The sequence below is a fragment of the Phyllostomus hastatus genome, unplaced genomic scaffold (assembly GCF_019186645.2).
Source record: "Phyllostomus hastatus isolate PE091 unplaced genomic scaffold, TTU_PhHast_1.1 phas_contig_196, whole genome shotgun sequence".
NCBI lineage: Eukaryota > Metazoa > Chordata > Mammalia > Chiroptera > Phyllostomidae > Phyllostomus > Phyllostomus hastatus.
In genome coordinates, this window is record NW_025333709.1 from 1,056,497 (window position 1) to 1,073,898 (window position 17,402).

The 17,402-nt window shown below is 55.5% G+C and overlaps 1 protein-coding gene across 2 annotated transcripts in view; it reads left to right on the forward strand.

The window, feature by feature from the left end:
• The window catches only part of FAM193A (family with sequence similarity 193 member A), a 108,789-nt gene continuing 91,387 nt past the window's right edge, over positions 1–17,402 (forward strand). The window contains exon 1 of one of the 2 annotated variants that reach the window (XM_045834402.1): positions 1–2,120. In XM_045834402.1, coding sequence (XP_045690358.1) covers positions 1,821–2,120 — 300 coding nt within the window. In that variant the 5' untranslated portion in view covers positions 1–1,820. Of the gene's footprint in view, positions 2,121–3,239; positions 3,456–17,402 lie in introns of those variants that run through there. The other variant, XM_045834403.1, reaches the window with a different exon arrangement.

Below are 17,402 nucleotides of genomic sequence, written 5' to 3' on the forward strand. Positions count from 1 at the left end.
GTGGCCACCTCCAGACCGGGACCCTCTCAGGCCCAGGGCCGCACCCCCCTGGGACATTTGTGCTTCCCAGTGCGCACGGACTCAGGGCGCCTCGCCCTGCGGCCCCGCACTCTCCCCTGGGACGGCTACTTCTGCGTCAAGCTGCCTGGGCCCCAGGGCGCCTGGACACTGGGTCAGGCACCCTGGACGTGTCCGTGGCGGTGTTTCTGGATGAGGTTAACCTTCGCATCAGCAGACTTGGAGCAGCCGATGGTGCTCCTCCGTGTGGGTGGGCCTCGCCCCCATCAGTGGAAAGCCCCCTAGAACAAAGGGGCTCAGATAGAAAAGAGGGAGCTCCCATTGCCTCGGCGCCCCTGAGCCGGAGACGGACCCTTGTTTCTGTCCCCCACCTCTGGACTCACACTGGAACGTCAGCTGTCCCTGGGGCTCGAACCTGGCGGCCTCGGGCTGGACCCACGCCGCTGGCTCTCTGAGTCTCCAGCTTGCCATCGGCACGCATCGGGACTTGCCAGGCTCCGTCACTGTGGGGGCCGGCGCCTCACCATAACAACTCAGTCCCCATCACCACCGCTCCCTCCGTGTGCGTGTATCCCACTGGTTGTATTTCCCTGGAGAACACTGACCTCCCGCGTGTTAAAATCAACTTCGGGGAAGAAACAAATCTTAGATAGTACAATGGTTTGTAACCTCCAAAGTTCAACCGCACCAGACAAACTCTTATTTAGTACTTTTTTTCCATCTGAATTTCTCAGTGTTCCGTCGGGGGAGATAATGGAAAACAAAGGCTGAGAACCACTGCTTTCTGGCTTTGCCTCACCTGTCTCCCAGGGGCACTGTCCCCGACCCCTACCAGCCTGTCCCGAGTGTCCTGGCCACCAACTTTGCTTCTCTGACATCCGTTCTTGACACAACAGCCAGAGTTCTTTAAAAAAATATACGTCCCATTAAAAAAGCTGCTATCAGATATCATAAAACACGGAGGAACCTAAAAATATAGATCTATGCCCTGCCATGACACGCCCTGTTCAAAACCCTCCGCCTGGTGGGGGCCCGGCTTCTGCTGCTTCCCCTCGCTCCAGTGCTGGCGGCTTCTGCAGGGCCCTGGGACAGGCTGAGCTCTCCCCTGCTCCAGGTTCTCGCCTCACTAGGAGCCCTTGGCTTGCGAGTGACTGGCGCTGGCTCGGCTCACCTCCTCGGGGAGGCGTCCCCTGTCCCCAGGCCCCAGAGGGACTCTCAACTGTATCACACTTGGGCCACTTCTGCCTTGTAACCTGGGCTCTGCCGTTGATTATCTGGGTGACTTTGGGCAAATCCCTTAATGTGTGTGAACTTCAGTTTCTCATCCATAAAATGGGCCAGGGGTGCCCTTCTCGAGTGGGTGGGTGTGCCGGTCAGATGAAAGGATACAGCTGCAGGCAGGGTGGCTGGTGTATAGTGGCTTGACGAATTGCCATTTGTACGTCATTCATTCACCCAGCAAGTACTGGACTGGTGAGTGCCCAGCCCTTGCTTGGCAGGAGCTGGGGTTCACAGGTGCAGGAGGCGTGCCCTCCCCTCATCCCCTGAGACTTTTCTCTGGGGATACTGCTGAACACCCCGATCCCATGTCACGGTGCTATGACATCTTGGAGGCTGAGGGAGAAGGGACTGTCTGACCCCAGCCTGTGTGGGGTGGGGGACAGTCCGAGACATCATTCACCTGGGGGGCTGCTGAAGGAAGACTGCCGGGCAGGATACAGGTATTAGCTCGTTGTGGTTGTGGCAGGAAGGATGGGTCGGAGGGTACCAGGCTGTGGTTGCAGCTGGGCGAGGCCGAGGCCATGAGGCCCTCCGGCCCAGAGCTAACAGCTATAGGGCCCTGGAAAGGGTGCAGATGGAGGCCCTCCCACCAACATCCAGTGCCAAGCTCGGCTGCCTCTCTGGCCTGTGACTACCTCCGGACCCAAGGAAGGGAAAACGCGTCTCGGTGTTTGGATAAGTGGGGCCCTGTAGAGCGTAGGGCCCACGCAAGGCCCCACCCTGGTCTAAGGGCAGAGCTATGCCTGGGGCTTGTGGTGGTGGACGAGATCCAGGCAGAGGGCGCTGGAGGCCCGAGGGTCTGGCCGGGCTCGGTCTGCGCGGTGGGTGAATGCAAGGTTGAGGGACCCTGCAGGGTCGCCAGGCACCCGGTGCGCAGGGCGCGGCGGAGCGGGCTGCAGGCAGGGCCCAGCTCGGGAAGGGCGCCCGCGGTTCTAACCCAAAGGCGGCCTGCACGGCAGCCGCGCACGGTGGCCGAGGCCTCTCGGACCAGGAGCTCCGAGCTCGGCCGGGCGGAGCGCTTTCCTGGCGCCCTCTGGACCCACCAAGCCTGCGAGCACGGCCACTCTCGTCCCCAAGGAGTCACCTGCACTCGGGCTAGGGGCCGACCCAAGGTCACCGGGCCATTCTCGGCAGGACAGAGCCGAGGTTGCCAGCCTGCTGCATCCCGGGGACCCCGCCGGCCTGCAGCCCCGCGTCGACCAGGTGCAGGGCGTGGGAGAGTCTTGATGTCTGTCAGAAGGGCGGACCTCCTCTGCTTCAGTCCTGCAGTTCTCTCGTCGCTGAGGACCCGGCCCCGCGCGGTCCCGGCCCCTCCGCCCAACTACAACTCCCAGAAGGCCGCACGGCGCGGGCGGGGCCGAGGCTCTGAGCTCGGCGGTTACGTCACCCTCGGACCCAGCCCCCTGGTTCTTGCCTGTCGCAGCTTCCGCGCGCTGGGACGCGCACGGCCTGCCGGGAGTCGTGGTCCTTCTGCCGGGCGCCGCCGGCGACGGCGCTGGCGCAGGGACTCCAACTTCCGGCGTGCCTTGCTCGCCGGCGCACGTTAGCGGCGGGAAGGGGCGGGCAAGGTCGAGGGGCCGCGGCGCTCTGGAGGGCGGAGTAAGGCGGGAGGGGGAGGGCGCCCACACCCCTCCCCCTCCCCGCCGCTCCTTCCCCCTCCCCCGACGTAAACTGGGATCCCTTTCCCCTTGTGTCCGCCATATTGGACTCTAACTCTGGTCAGCGGCGGCGCCGGGCCCGGTGGACTCTCTATTCCTCCCGCCCCGCGGCCTCCCGACAGCTCCCGCCTGCCCGGCCCTCCCCGCCCGCCCGGAGTCGACTCCGCGCAGCGCCCCCCGCCCTCGGTCGGCCGGAGCGCTCCGCCGCCGCCTCAGGCTCCCCGCCCTCCCCGCCCGCCGCCCGCCGCCCGCCGCCCGCCGCCCGCCATGAGCCCGGCCGACGCCAAGCGCGGGGCCAAGCGCCGTAAGAATAAGCGGGGAGGCGGCGGCGGCTCGGGTGGGGGCCACGGCGGCGCGAGCGGCGGCAAGGCCGTCCCGGCGGCGGCGCTGCGCGGCCCTCAGGCCGCGGGCCTGGCGGCCGCGGGCGGCACAGCGGCAGCGGCCAACGGGCCCCTGGGCACGGGCGCGGGCGCCGCCGCCCCCGGAGGCTACTTCGAGGTAAGCGGCGGGGGCGGGGAGGGCGCGGGTAACGGGCGGCGGCGCGGGGCCGGGCGGCGGCTCGTGACAGCCTTCCCGAGAACCCGGCATCTTCCGGGCGAGGCGCCGCGGCTCTGCCCACCTGCGCGCGGCTGTCACGGCCCCGGGGGTGGTGCCATCTCGGCGCGCGCGGGGCTCGTCCTGGAGATGACTCGCGTGCGGTTCCAGAATAATTCGAGTCAGGTGACAAGCGGGTCTTTCCCTCTGCGGTCGGTGCCCGCGGGGCCGTGTCGCCGGGCCCACCTTCTCCCGGCGCCTGCGACGGTCGCTGCGCAGCGCCTGGGGAAGTCGTGCTCCCTGGAGTGGGCATTCGAAAGCCACCTGACAGCCCTCCCGAGGCCGCAGCCCGGGCCCTGGATCCCCCGGGTTTCGGAGCTTTCGGGGGTCGGTGGTGTCCTGACGGCCGATATTTAGGGTTGGAACTCAGGACTCGGGAAGTGACTTTGTTCTGTTCAGGAAGGCGCCCTGCGGGTGCACCTCCCCGCCGTGGACGCTGCCTCTTCCCTCGGCCACGGCGCTTAGGAAGGCACAGCTCCGCGCGGGCGCGCAGTGGGCTCCTGGAACACCGTGGATTTTTGTCCCGAATTGCGAGAACGGTTAAGTTCTTTAAACAGTATTTGCCACGAAGAAGCTTCATTGGGGCGTATTTGTGCGCCAAATGGTGAGACGGAAATTGGTTTATGAAAGATTCACGATTCCATGCAGGAGCCGCTGAAGTGCGAGAGGAGCAGAGACCGTGCGTGGGGCCCGGCTGTCTGGCCGTGACCCGGCCTCGCAGGCGGGCCGCGGCCGCCTACAGGCGTCCTCTGCAGTGTGGTCAGCGCAGCTGTTCCCCGCCGTTAGGTGACATCCTTGCATTGGTTTAGTGTCCTGGCCCAGACCCCTGGGCCTTCCACGTTCCCGAAGTTGCCCTTGTCCTGGACCCTGCAGAGCCAAAGAGGGTCGCTCCGGGATCAGGGATGAGGCTCCCGTTTGGCTCCTGTGTTGGGGTTGCTGCCGGGGGAGGGGAGGAGGGCTGCCGTGTGAACCCTTCGCAGCAGCGTGTGGCCAGACAGATGGTAGCCGCTCTTCTGCCGGCTCAGAGGAAGGCTGGCTGGTGGTGCAGCGGAGGTCCTCATGCTCGTCTTCCATGTTGTCGTTCCAGCTTCGAATGACTCCCTTCGCCGAAGCGGTCTGCCTGTCCCTGCAGGGGAGGCTTGTGACTCCCGGGGTTCCCGCTCCTCTTTAACACAGGTCACCGGGGCAGGTTGCCAAGCGGGCTGACAGTGGACGAACTGTCTCGATTCCCAGTGGGTCTCAGCCCCACCACCCTGTGTGCGCGGCCCAGCGCCGAGTCCCCTTGACTCGTGAGGACCTGGTCAGGTCCCAGGCCAGTCCCCTCAGGGCGGCTGCAGGGGCAGGGAAACGAGAGCCGTGGCCCAAGTGGGGAGACGTAGCAGAGCTTACAGAGTCCTGGGCCCGGAGAGAGCACCACACGCAAAGCTTGGGCACCCAGACCTGGTGGGCTCTGCGCCGTCGGGCAGGTGTCAGCCCCCGCCGCCGCGGTCCGAGTAACTCGGAGCCCCGCTCCTCTTGATCTCTAAGAGTCAGACACGCGGTGCCAGGGTGGGTGCCTGGGCAGCGCCCGGTGGCACCCAGTGCTGGGGCTTTAGCGGGGGCTCTGCTGCAGGGCGACACCGACCCAGCTCTCCCCGCCCGTGGGACAGGGACCAGCACAGGAGCGGGAAAGCACAGCCCGGCGCCTGGGACGAGGCGTGGGCCCGCAGCCCCGCCGGGCGGCCTGCTTGCACTGGTGGTCCGCTCGCACCGGCGGCGGAGGGCCGGCCCCCAAACGAAAGGCTGGTAGGCGAAGGGGGCCATGACTGTGTCTTCGTACTTTGCATTTCTATTTTAAGTGTAATTTTTATAACTCTCACGCTTACTGAGTGAGGGAAGAAGCTTGCAAACTGGAAGAGTTTGTGGACCCATCTTTGTAGGAAATCTGTGCGTGTGTGTCTGCCGGGGAAGTCGGTGGGGCACATGCACCGGGACGGTTGGTGGTGGGGGTTTTGAAGGCCTCCTCCTTTCCTTTCTGCACTCGGCTTTAACACCTGCACTTTAAGACTTTTCTACAGTGGACATTACTTAAGGAACAAAAAAGTGAAGGGTTCTTTTACAGCCTGGTGTTACCAACATTTTTTCTTTGTCAAGTAAAACTACTTTTGGTTATTTTTACCTTCTAACAGTTAAACATACAGATATCATATGTCAAAAGAAAATATTTAGACTATCAGAATTGTTTTCTGAACAGGTGTACAGAATTAAGTCATACATATATTATTTACAAAAGTCATAATTTATTGTGGAAATTGACTCATGTCACTGGTAGTTGAAATATCAAGTCACGTACAATGTACACTCAGGGAGGGCTCAAATAGGAATTCAGGGCTATTTTTGTAATGCTGTTAGAGATTGATGAGAGGGAGCCATTTGGGGTCGGGGTTGAAGCGCATTTTCAAATAGGAATATTCAAGTTTTGAAGTCAGGGAAACCTGTCGTGGTGTGGGGGGCACTTGTCATAACACAGGTCGCTTCCCACCGCTGAGGAGGTGGCGAGGAGACGGCGGCGACATTTAAAAGCCATCCGACAGCACGCCCTGTGGTTAGGTGGTGTGGCGGTGGGTCTTGGGCCACTTTGGGGAGCGCTGAAGGCCGGTCCTGCGGAGCAGACACCGCCGCTGTGGTCAGAGGAGGTTCTGCCCCCGCTCTCTGCAGTTCCCGTTTGCCCTGGTGGCTGGAGGGGAGCGGGTCGGAGAGCGGCCCAGAGCCTCCCGCGCTGCAGCCGAGGCCAGCAGCGTGGTGGTGTGCCTCCGCACCTCCGTGTAGCGTGTGTGCACCCGTGTCGCCGCTGTGTCAGGGTCAGCGGTCCCCCTTTCACAACCATCCTCACCCTCATCTTCATCCGTTCCACCTGGGGTCGGATTTCCTGGGAAAGTGCTCTGTGCCAGGTCTGCGTGCTGAGTGCTGCGCGGGGGGCGTGGCCCTGGAGCTGCTGAAACATCCGTCCTTCTCTCCGGGAGGCGGCTTTCCGTCGTGTGCATGCCCCACGGTGTGTCGGCCCGTCCCACAGTGTGTCGGCCCGTCCCACAGTGTGTCCATCCATCCCACAGTGTGTCGGCCCGTCCCACAGTGTGTCCATCCATCCCACAGTGTGTCGGCCCGTCCCACGGTGTGTGGGCCCGTCCCACGGTGTGTCGGCCCGTCCCACGGTGTGTCCGCCCGTCCCACAGTGTGTCGGCCCGTCCCACAGTGTGTCCATCCATCCCACAGTGTGTCGGCCCATCCCACGGTGTGTCGGCCCATCCCACGGTGTGTCGGCCCGTCCCACGGTGTGTCGGCCCGTCCCACGGTGTGTCCGCCCGTCCCACGGTGTGTCCGCCCATCCCACAGTGTGTCCGCCCATCCCGCAGTGTGTCCACCCGGTGCGGCGTCGACGGACACGACTCAAGCTGCTGCGCGCACTCCTGGGCGCGTCCTTTGTGGCCGGGAGGACTGAGGTCCAGAGGGGGCTGCCACGTGTACGTTTGGTTTGACTTTGTTTTGCCAGACAGATTTTCTGTACGCTTTTATTGTATGCTAATTTAAGCGAGTAACATGTAGAAACATTGATATTGATATTTGTTTTAAAAAATTTTTATTTCCTATTTTTAGAGAGAAAAAAATCGGTGTTTGTTCTACTTATACATTCATTGGTTGATTCTTGTGTGTGCCCTGACCGGGAATCGAACCTGCGACCTTGGGGTACCAGGATGACACTCCACCCAACTGAGCCACCAGGGCATTAATGTTGATGTTTTAAAGTGTGCGGCTCTTCGGATTGTAACACGTGGAGATCCATGTGTCCACCACCACGGTCAGGACCCAGAGGGGGTGCCCTCGCCCACAAAAGCTCCCTCGTGCTCCCCGGTGCCTCCGCTCCCCCCACCCTGCATTCCTGCAGCTGCAGCTTTGTGGCGTGCTTGCGTCTGTCGGAGAAGTCGACGAGGGGAAGTGTACAGTGCGTGTGCGGGACTTTTCGAGTCTGGTTTATTTCACTCAGCATAGTCCAGGGGTGTCCAGCCTTTTGGCGTCGCTGGGCCACCCTGGGGTAAGAGCTGTCTTGGGCCACACGTTGAATACACTGCGACGCATCAGCGCAGAACAACTCGGTGTTTTAGGTAGGTTTGCGATTTTGTGTCGGGACGTGTTCACAGTGGTCCGGGGCCCAGGTCGGACGCTGGGGCCGAGGTCACTTGGAGGCTCAGCGACGGCGCGTGCCGTCGGCCTGGCGCTCCGTGCCGCCGGGCAGAGTCCCTCCGTGTGAGCGCGCCGCAGCGGGCACGCTCCCGTCGGTGGGCATCGGGGCTCCTTCCGGGTTTTGGTGGTGATGAATAGAGACGCCGCAAACATCCGTGTGCAGGTTTCTGTCTGAAAGCACATTTTCGTTTCTCTGTGGTGAATGCCAGGCAGGGTGAGCTGGGCTGTGCGGTGGCGTAAGAGACCGCTGCCCTGTTTTCCTGAGGGACGGTGCCGTTTACCGTTGTGACTTGGACCGGCAGTGAAGGAGAGCTCCGGTTGCTCTGCGTCCCTGTAGCGCTGGACGCAGTCGGTGCTTTTTATGGTGACCAGTGTAATGAAGGTGGGCAGTGGCTCTGTGGTCTTCATTTGTGTTGGCCTAGTGGTCATCACTGAACACTTCTCAGGTGTTCGACTGGCATCCTTGCAGCCTCTGAGATGAAGTGTTCACTCAAAATGTTGCCTATTTTTTTCCTTAACTTTTTATTTATTTTTAGAAAGGGGAAGAGAGGGAGAGACATATCAATGTGTGGTTGCCTCTCACATGCCCCCTACTGGGGACCTGGCCCACAACCCGGGCACGTGCCCTGACTGGGAATTGAACTGGTGACCCTGTGGTTTGTAGGCTGGCGCTTCATCCACTCAGCCACACCAGCCAGGGTAGACTTTGCCTATTTTTAATCAGTATTTTCTTTTGAGTTTTGAGAGTTCTTTTTCTTTTTTTGAGAGTTCTTTGTAATTCTGTACATCAATCCTTTGTACCCTATTATGTTTTTGCAAAGGAAAAATTAATTGTGATGAAGTTCAGCTTACCATTATTTTTTTATGGGTCATACTTTTTGGTGTCAAGTCTAAAGAACTCCTTGTTTTATAAAGCTCCCTCGTGCTCCCCGGTGCCTCCGCTCCCCCCACCCTGCAGCCTCCAAAATCATCACGAGGGAGCTTTTGTGATGATTTTTTCCTGCATTTTCTTTTAAGAATTTAATTGTTTTACATTTAGATAGGTGGTTTATTTTGAACTAATTTTCTGTAAGGCATCAGATGCAGGTAGGGATCTTTTTAAAAAAAAAGTGTGGATGTCACGTTGTCCCAAACCCACTTGTTGAAGGGACATCCTCTACCGTTAGGCCAACTCTGCCTTTGTCCGAGACCAAACCGCCGGCCCCGGGCGGCTGGCTCTGAACTCCGAGCTCTGCTCCGTCTGCGGCACTGCCCCGCCCCACCCAGCCTCAGTCCCCGGGGGTCTTCAGACCAGGAAGGGTGGCTCCTCAGACTTAAAAAACTGTTACTGTTTTTGCTTTAACATACATTTTTAAAAACATTCTACTTGGTTTTGGAGAGAGGGGAAGGGAGAGAAAGGGAGGGAGAGAAATATCCATGCGTGGTTGCCTCGTGCGCCCCCTACCAGGGACCTTTTAACATACATTTTAGAATCAGTTTGCCTATATTTACAAATAATTCTTCTGGAATTTAATTAGAGTAGCCTTAAATCTATAGATCAGTTTTGTGGAGAATTGACATATTGACATAACTTTTCCAATCCATGAACATGGTATGTATCTATTTGGTCATCAATTTTTTCAAAATTATTTTTCATTGATTATGCTACCACAGTCGTCCCAGTTTCCCCCCTTCGCTCCCCTCCACCCGCCCCGGCCCCACTCGCTCAGGCAGTGCCCACGCCGTGGTCCCCGCCCGTGGGGTCTGCGTGCGTGTCCTGTGGCTGCTCTGTTTCCCGTCCGCACCCTCCCTCCCCACGGCTGTTCTGTGGCCGCCCGTCTGCACTTCTCGCTGCCTTTGCCCCCTTCACCCAGACCCCTCCCGTCTGGGGCCACCAAAACGTTCCCTGTGCCCATGATTCTGTTTCTGTTCTGCTTGTTTGTGTTGTTTTTAGATTCAGTTGTTGATAGATATGTATTTAAAGCTATTTTATTGTTTTTGTTTTTTTTTTTAAGTGAGTCTGTGCTTTCTTTGGCTACTTGAGAGGGGTGGAGTGGAAGGAGGGGGCAGGCCGGCCATGCTCCACCCGCTCACCGGGGAGGGAGGACGCGCCCAGGTAGTGGCCGGCCACCTCCCGCCTGATTCCCACCCAGGGGAAGGTCTTGCACTGCACACGCCCACCCTCTCTGGCAGGGTGGTCACGACCCAAAGTCGGCCTTCGCCTCTTCAGGCTTCTCCAGGGCCTGCTTCCTTCCTGGCCCTGCGCAGGCGCTGCAGCGGTGAGTGGGGCTTCCTGCGCGGGCCGCGGTTCCCGGCGCGGCCTGGCCCCGTGGAGCCGCGTCAGCTGCTCCCAGGGCGCTTCGGCGGCTGGGCCAGGCCCACGCTGCGGTCGGTGAGCTTGCGCCCTGCTGTCGGCTCTTCAGAGTCTGTTGCCGTTTCACTGTTCACAGTTCGGTCTTAAAGAAGGCCCTTTAACGTTGCACGTAATGCTGGTTTGGCGGTGATGAACTCCTGTAGCTTTTTCTTGTCTGGGAAGCTCTTTATTATCTCTTTGATTCTAAATGGTAGCTTTGCTGGGTAGAGCAGTCTTGGGTGTAGGTCCCTGCTTTTCAAGACTTTGAGTATTTCTTGCCAGGCCCTCCTTGCCTGTAAGGTTTCTCTCGAGGAATCAGCTGACAGTCTGGTGGGAACTCCTCTGTAGGTAACTGTCTCCTTTCCTCGTGATGCTTTTAAGATTATCTTTAACCTTTGGCATTTTAATTAAGATGTGTTTTGGAGTGGGCCTCTGGGGTTCATCTTGTTTGGGACTCTCTGTGCTTGCTGGACTTGTATGTCTATTTCCTTCACCAAATTAGGGAAGTTTCCTGTCATCACTTTTTCATATAGATTTACAATTTCTTGCTCTTTCCCCTCTCTTTCTGGCACCCCTATGAGGCAAATGTTGGACCTCTTAAAACTGTCTCAGGGTCTGCTTATACAATCCTCGTTTTTTGGATTCCTTTTTCTTCTTGCTGATCTTACTGTTTGTTTTTTCCTTGTGTTCCAAATAGCTGGTATGATTTTCAGCCTTATCCACTCTACTGTTGATTCCTGGTAAATTGTTCTGTATTCCAGTTAGTGTATGCTTCATTTCTGGCTGGATTTTTTTATGCTGCTGAGGTCCTCACTGAGTTCCTTGAGCATCCTGATCACCAGTGTTTGGAACTCTGCATCCGACAGATTGCTCATCTCCATTTTGTGGAGCTGTTTCTGGAGTTTTGATCTGTCCTTTCGTCCGGGCCGTGTTTCTTTGTCTGCTCTCTTTGGCAGCCTCCCTGCGTTTGTTTCCGTGTGTTAGCAGAGCTGCTGCGGCGGCTCCCAGGCTTGGGGGGTGGCCTGATGCAGTCGGCGTCCTGCAGGGCCCAGCGGCCCAGCCTCCCCTGTCACCCAGGCCGGGCACTCGCGGGGCACCCACCGTGTGGGCCGTGTGCGCCCCCCCGCTGCCGTCCAGCCTCAGTCGCTGCTGGCACACCCCAGGTCAGCCGCCGCCCGTGCCCTGCGGGGGGCCGCCCAGCAGGGGGCTGCCGGCCGGGGCTGCAGAGCGACCTGCAGGGGGCCGCCACGTGTGCTGGACGTGGGGGGGCCCAGGCCAGGCCAAGCTGGGAGCCAAGGCTGGCGGCTGCTGCTGCTGGCTGCTGCTGCTGCTGCTGCTGGGCCTGGCACCTCTCAGGGCAGGGGTGTCAGACTCTTGTCTGTCGGGGGCCACTTCAGCCTTGAGGTTGCCTCCAGAGGGCCAAACGAAGTTTTAGGGCTGTACCTACCTGTGTCCTAAACTCCATCGAACAAGCGGCATCTGGCCTTAGTGAACCCCGCTCCTCTCCCTAAGGCACAGGTGGCAAACACAAGTCCCGGGGGCTGAACCTGGCCCTCCACCTTGTTGAATCCGGCCCGGCACCTTGGTTCTACGGGGTGGCAGAACCTAGCTCCTCGCCCAGTTAAGGAGTAGGTACATGTACACAGCCCTAGAACTTCATCCGGCCCTTTGAAAGCAGCCTCAAGGCTGACGTGGCCCCTGGTGAACATGAGTTTGATATCCCTGATTTAGGAAAATCTGAAGCGGGGGTCAAAGACAAGCCATTTGTATAGAAAAGCACCTGTGTCTGGGTGAAAGCTGCCCCCGCCCCAGCGCTTGCCCTGAAACTGGGCAGTTCACTTCCTCCCCACACGTCCCTGATGCCTTTCGCTCTGCTGCCCCAGCGCGGGAGCTCAGAGCGGGCGAGTCCGGGTACGTCTGTGTGTGGGCCCTTTACAAGGAACTGCCCGGGACTCCGGAAGTTCCTTCCACAGCCTCAATCCCTGCTGACTTTTGCAGCCAGAAGTTGTAAGGACTTCTCTTTCTGCCACTGGAACCCTGGGCTGGGGGTCCTGGTGTGGGGCTGGTACCCTTTGCTCCTGAGATATCCCTCCTGATTTTTACCCACCATGTGTAGGTGTGGGACTAGCCCATTCTGCCCCTCTGCACCTCAGTGTGGTTTCTGTAATTCCATCTTTGTAGGACTTTCATTTTGCTCAATTTCTGATGGTTCTGAATGATGGTTGTTCTGTAGTTTAGTGGTAATTTTGATGTGCTTGTGCAAGGAGGCAAGCCATGTTTACCCTAAGTGGCCATCTTGATTGGAGTTTCCCTAGTATGTGTGTGTGTGTGTGTGTGTGTATATATATATATATATATATTTTAAGATTTTATTTATTTATTTTTAGAGAGGGAAGGGAGGGAGAAAGAGAGAGAGAGAAACATCAATGTGCGGTTGCTGGGAGCTGTGGCCTGCAACCCAGGCATGTGCCCTGACTGGGAATCGAACCTGCGATGCTTTGGTTTGCAGCCCGTGCTCAATCCACTGAGCTACGCCAGCCAGGGCTTTTTTTTTTTTTTTTTTTAAGATTTTATTTCCTAATATATTTTTAAAGGATTTTTTTTAAGATTGTATTTATTTATTTATTCTTAGAGAGGGAAGGGAGATAGATAGAGAGAGAGAGAGAGAAACATCAATGTGCGGTTGCTGGGGGTCATGGCCTGCAACCCAGGCATGTGCCCTGGCTGGGAATCGAACCTGGGACACTTTGGTTCCCAGCCCGCGCTCAATCCACTGAGCTACGCCAGCCAGAGCTTTTTTTTTTTTTTTAAGATTTTATTTCCTAATATATTTTTAAAGGATTTTATTTATTTACTTTTAGAGAGGGGAAGGGAAGGAGAAAGAGAGTGAGAGAAACATCAGTGTGTGGTTGCCTCTTGTGCACCCCCTACTGGGGACCTGGCCCTCAACCCAGGCATGTGCCCTGACTGGGAATGGAACTGGCAACACTTTGGTTCATAGGCTGACACAGTCCACCAAGCCACACCGGCCAGGACTCCCCAGGATTTTTTAATTGAGATATATTCGACATGCACATTTTTGGTTTCTTTCATTAGTGTTTTTTGGGTGTTCACCTTCTCTCTTTTGATCTTAGTAAAATTGTATATTCTAGGTTTTTTTGTGTGTGTGGATTCATTAGGATTTTTGGTGTAGACAATCATGTCTGTGAATAGTGGTATTTTTCTTGTTTTCTATTTTTGTATGTCTTATATTTCTTCACCTTTCTTTATGACACTGACTAAGGCTTTAGTATAATTTCCTAAGTTCTGGATTTAGGGGGAAACATTCATTCTCTCACCATGGAGTGTGATGTCTGCTGTAGGCTTTTTTGTAACTGCCAATTACCAGGTTAAGGAAGTTTCTATTTTTTAGTCTGCTGAGAGTTTTCATTAATGGGTGTTGGATTTTGTCAAATGCTTTTTTGAATCAATTGATATGATCATTTTTTTTCTTTAGACTCTTAATGTGGTGGGTCACAGTATTGAGTTTGGGATATTGAACCAGCTGTGCATTCCTGGAATAAATCCTGCTAGGTCATGGAATATTGCTCTTTTTACATCGCTGGATGCACTGTGCTGACATTTTGTTGGGCACTGTCAAATCTGTGTTCACGGTGTGTGTGTGTGTGTGTGTGTGTGTGTGTGTGTCTGTCTGTCTGTCTGAGTGGTTCTCTTCTGTTGTCCTTGCTGGGTGTCGGCAACAATATAATTCTGGCCTCAGGAAGTCAATTAGGAGTTATTACTTCCTTTTCTATAGTAGTTTTCACTTTTCAGATGATTTGGCCATTTCATCTAAGTTTTTGAATTGATGTTCTTTTATTCTGACACTCAAAATTTGTCTGACCTCTTTTTTTTCTGCCAGTCTTGCTAGAGTTTCCTCAAGTTTTTATTTTTTTTAAAGAACAGCTTTTCGTTTTATTGATTTTTTCTCAATGTTGTTGTTTTTTTATTTTTGGTTTCGATTTCATTGAAATGTTTTTGACCTTTGCATTATTGCTTGCTTTCTGTTTGTTTTGGTTTTTCTTTTCTTAATTTCTTAAGTTTGAAGCTTGGATTATTGACTTGAAACCCTGTTTTTTCCCCCTAATAAACGTATTCAGTGCTGTAACTTTCCTCTAAGCCATGCTTCAGCAGCATCCCACCAGTCTTGGTGTGTTACACTTTCAGTTTTATTCAGCTTAAAATATTGTGATTTCCCTCGAATCACCTCTGTGACTCATGGGTTATTTAGAAGCACGTTGTTTGACGTTTCCTGTTAATCATTCTGTCCCTGAGTTCCGGTCTGGTTCCGGGGTGGCCAGAGGACATGCTTCGTGTAACTTCTCTGAGCTGCCTCGGTGGGCATCACGTACGCACTCGCCGTGTGGAGTGGGTGACGCTTCGTGCAGTGCTGTCCTTCCTCCCCCAGTCGTCTTGTCGACTACGGAGCGAGGTCTCCGACCAAAGGGGTGGATTTCTTGTTTTCCCTTTCAGTTTGCTCAGGTTTTGCTCCATCTTTTGAAGTTCCGTTGTGCGGTGTGTAGATATGTAAGATCGTTGTGTCTTCTGGGTGCACTGACTCTTTTTGTCATTTTAGTTTACGTCCCCCTGACTCCTGGGAGTTCCCTCAGTGCTGAAGATCACTGTGGCGAGGACAGCCGTGCCGCCTTTCTCTTTAGTTAGTGCGTGCAGGGCATGGCTTTTTCCCTCCTTTTGCTTTTACCTACCCACATAATTGTATTGGAAGTGGGTTTCTTAATAGACAGATGCTTGTTTAATTTTCATTAGTCATTACATTTGTATTTTCATCTTTAATCATAATGTTTGTGTGAAATACACTTATTAACCGAGGTCTTTTTTCCTGGCCGAATTACTAATTGAATTGCCGTTTGGCACTGGTGTGGGGTGCTTGGTTGCATTGTGCTCTTCTCCTCGTGGGACTTCTTTGGTCTGGAGGGTTTTGAGCTCATTTTCGGGAATCCGCTGGCATGGCGCTGCCTTCGTTTCGGAGAGCCCCTAACCAGCGTGGGTGGGAGTGGGAGTGCGGTGACCCGCAGTGTGCGAGAGCCTGCAGCGCGTCGGCCTGCTCACTGCGGCGATCAGTCCTCGGTCCTGAACCGTCGCACGAGCGATTCCAGGGTGTCTGTGGCATCGAATTGTCATGTGTTTCCTGTGAGAGTTATTTTTTCACACATGTTTGTAGAATGCAGAGAATGTTTTTATCTCTAATATTTTCAGGACACTATTAGTTACATCCAGAAACTGAATGAGAAGTTGGGGGATTTAATTTCGTATGGCCCAGGAGTTTTTTTAAAACTAAGCTTTTATTTTGAAATAATTTTAGACTTACAGAAAAGTTTCCAAGTAAGTGTAGACCGTTCCCATGTTCCCTTCAGCCACTTTCACTGGTGTTGGTGTTGTACGTGAGTGTGTTATATTTGTCAAAATGAAGAAGTTAAAATTGCTGCAACATTATTAAGTTTAGATTTATGTTGAATTTCACTCAGTTTTCTGTTGATGCACTCTTTCTATCCAGAAGCAAGTCTAGAACCCACATTACATTTCATGGCCCAGAATTTCAATTTTTATTCTTAAAAAAAAATTTTTGCCCTGGCTGGTGTGGCTCAGTGGTTGAGTGACAGTCTATGAATCAAAGGGCTGCCAGTTGGATTCCCAGTCAGGGCACGTGCCTGGGTTGTGGGCCAGGTCCCCAGTAGGAGGTGTGTGAGAGGCAACCACACATGGATGTTTAAAAAAAGAAGAAGAAGAAGAAGAAGAAGAAAAATTTATTTATTTATTTTTAGAGAGGAGGGAAGAACGAGAAGGAGAGAAGCACGGACGTGTGAGAGAAACAGTGGCGTGACCTCTAGTACCCCCACCGGGGAGCTGGCCCGGCCCAAGCACACGCCCTGACGGGGCCTGAGGGGGTGACCTTTCTGTTCGCAGGCCAGGGCTCGTTCCACTGACCAGCCGGGGCTAGTTTTTAGTCGAAGCTCCCTTATCTGTGAAATGGGAAGATTAACTTTTATTTTCCTGAAGGAAGTGCCACAAAAGCTAATTAATAGTCATGTTTAAAGTGGGGTAGTAATTTTATATGTAGGCTAAAATTCAGCGAAACTATTAGTCACTTCATGCTTTTCCACAGTCGGACTCGTTTCTGTGGAAATGCTGGGCAGCCTCTCCTGCGCGGTGAAAGCAGCCCAGCCAGGCAGCCCACCCTTCTCCCCGCCTTCCTGCTGCGAGCGCGGCCGCGCCCCCAGCACCCCCGGCTGTCGCCGGGACAGCCTGGAGGACAGCCGCCAGCCCCTTGCCCAGACCGTCGGTCTGGTCCCCTCTGACGAAGAAATTCCGCACGGGAGTTCTTGACCCGCGCTTACGGTGCCACCGCGGTTTTCTGCCTTTTTTTTACGAGCATGAAAAACAGCATCACTTACTAGCTGGCTTAAATTGTCGGCATTCCCCCCTCCTTTAAAAGACCCGTGTGTCGGTCCTGTCTGGGTTTGCAGCGAGGCTGGCGGGAAGGCGGGTCTGTCAGCCGGCCAGTGCAGCGGGGTGCCTGCCCTCCCTCCGCTGCCCGCGCCGCACGGGGGTCCTCAGATACCTCGGCGTTCTCCGCTGTGGTGGAGTTACAGTGTTGCTGGGGGGAGGGCCCCCGGCCAGGCCCCCGTCCACATGCAGCGCACACGTGTCCGCGCGCCTGCGTGGGCTTTCTCTCGGCCCTCGGTTTCCTCCTGCATCCCAGCTGCTGGCCCAGGAGGCGGACGGCCGCCTACACGTCCCAGCGCGGCTCGGGCGGCCCTGCCCGGGGCGGGCCCCACCTTGCGCCCTGAGCTGCTGGGATGGACTGTTGGCCCGGGACCCCGAATGGAACCCACAGGTTGGAAAACAATGCTCGCTCTTGTTTTTGCTATCTTTCACAAAGATACGCAGTTCATTTTGATTTTAATACTTAATATTAGAAGTGTTTTGGGTCTTTACTTAGAAGTTTGGTATTTTTGGGACCAGAAATATTCTGTGGGAATTCGACTCGTTCATATGAACCAGCCCAGGGTGAGAGTGGTTTCAGTGTGTGTCATGCCCCGTGAAGCCACAGTTCCCCAGAACCTGCTGGCGATGTCCCGTGAGGACTTCCTCTCCTCCAGCCGGAGCGCCGGATGGGGCCAGCCGCAGACTTGTGCAACTTGAGAACGGGACGCGGCAGCAAGGAACACGCACTTACTGCTGAGACAGGATTCGCTAGTGGGGAAACTGAGGCCCGCAGGCTGGGTTGGAAGAGCTCCCTT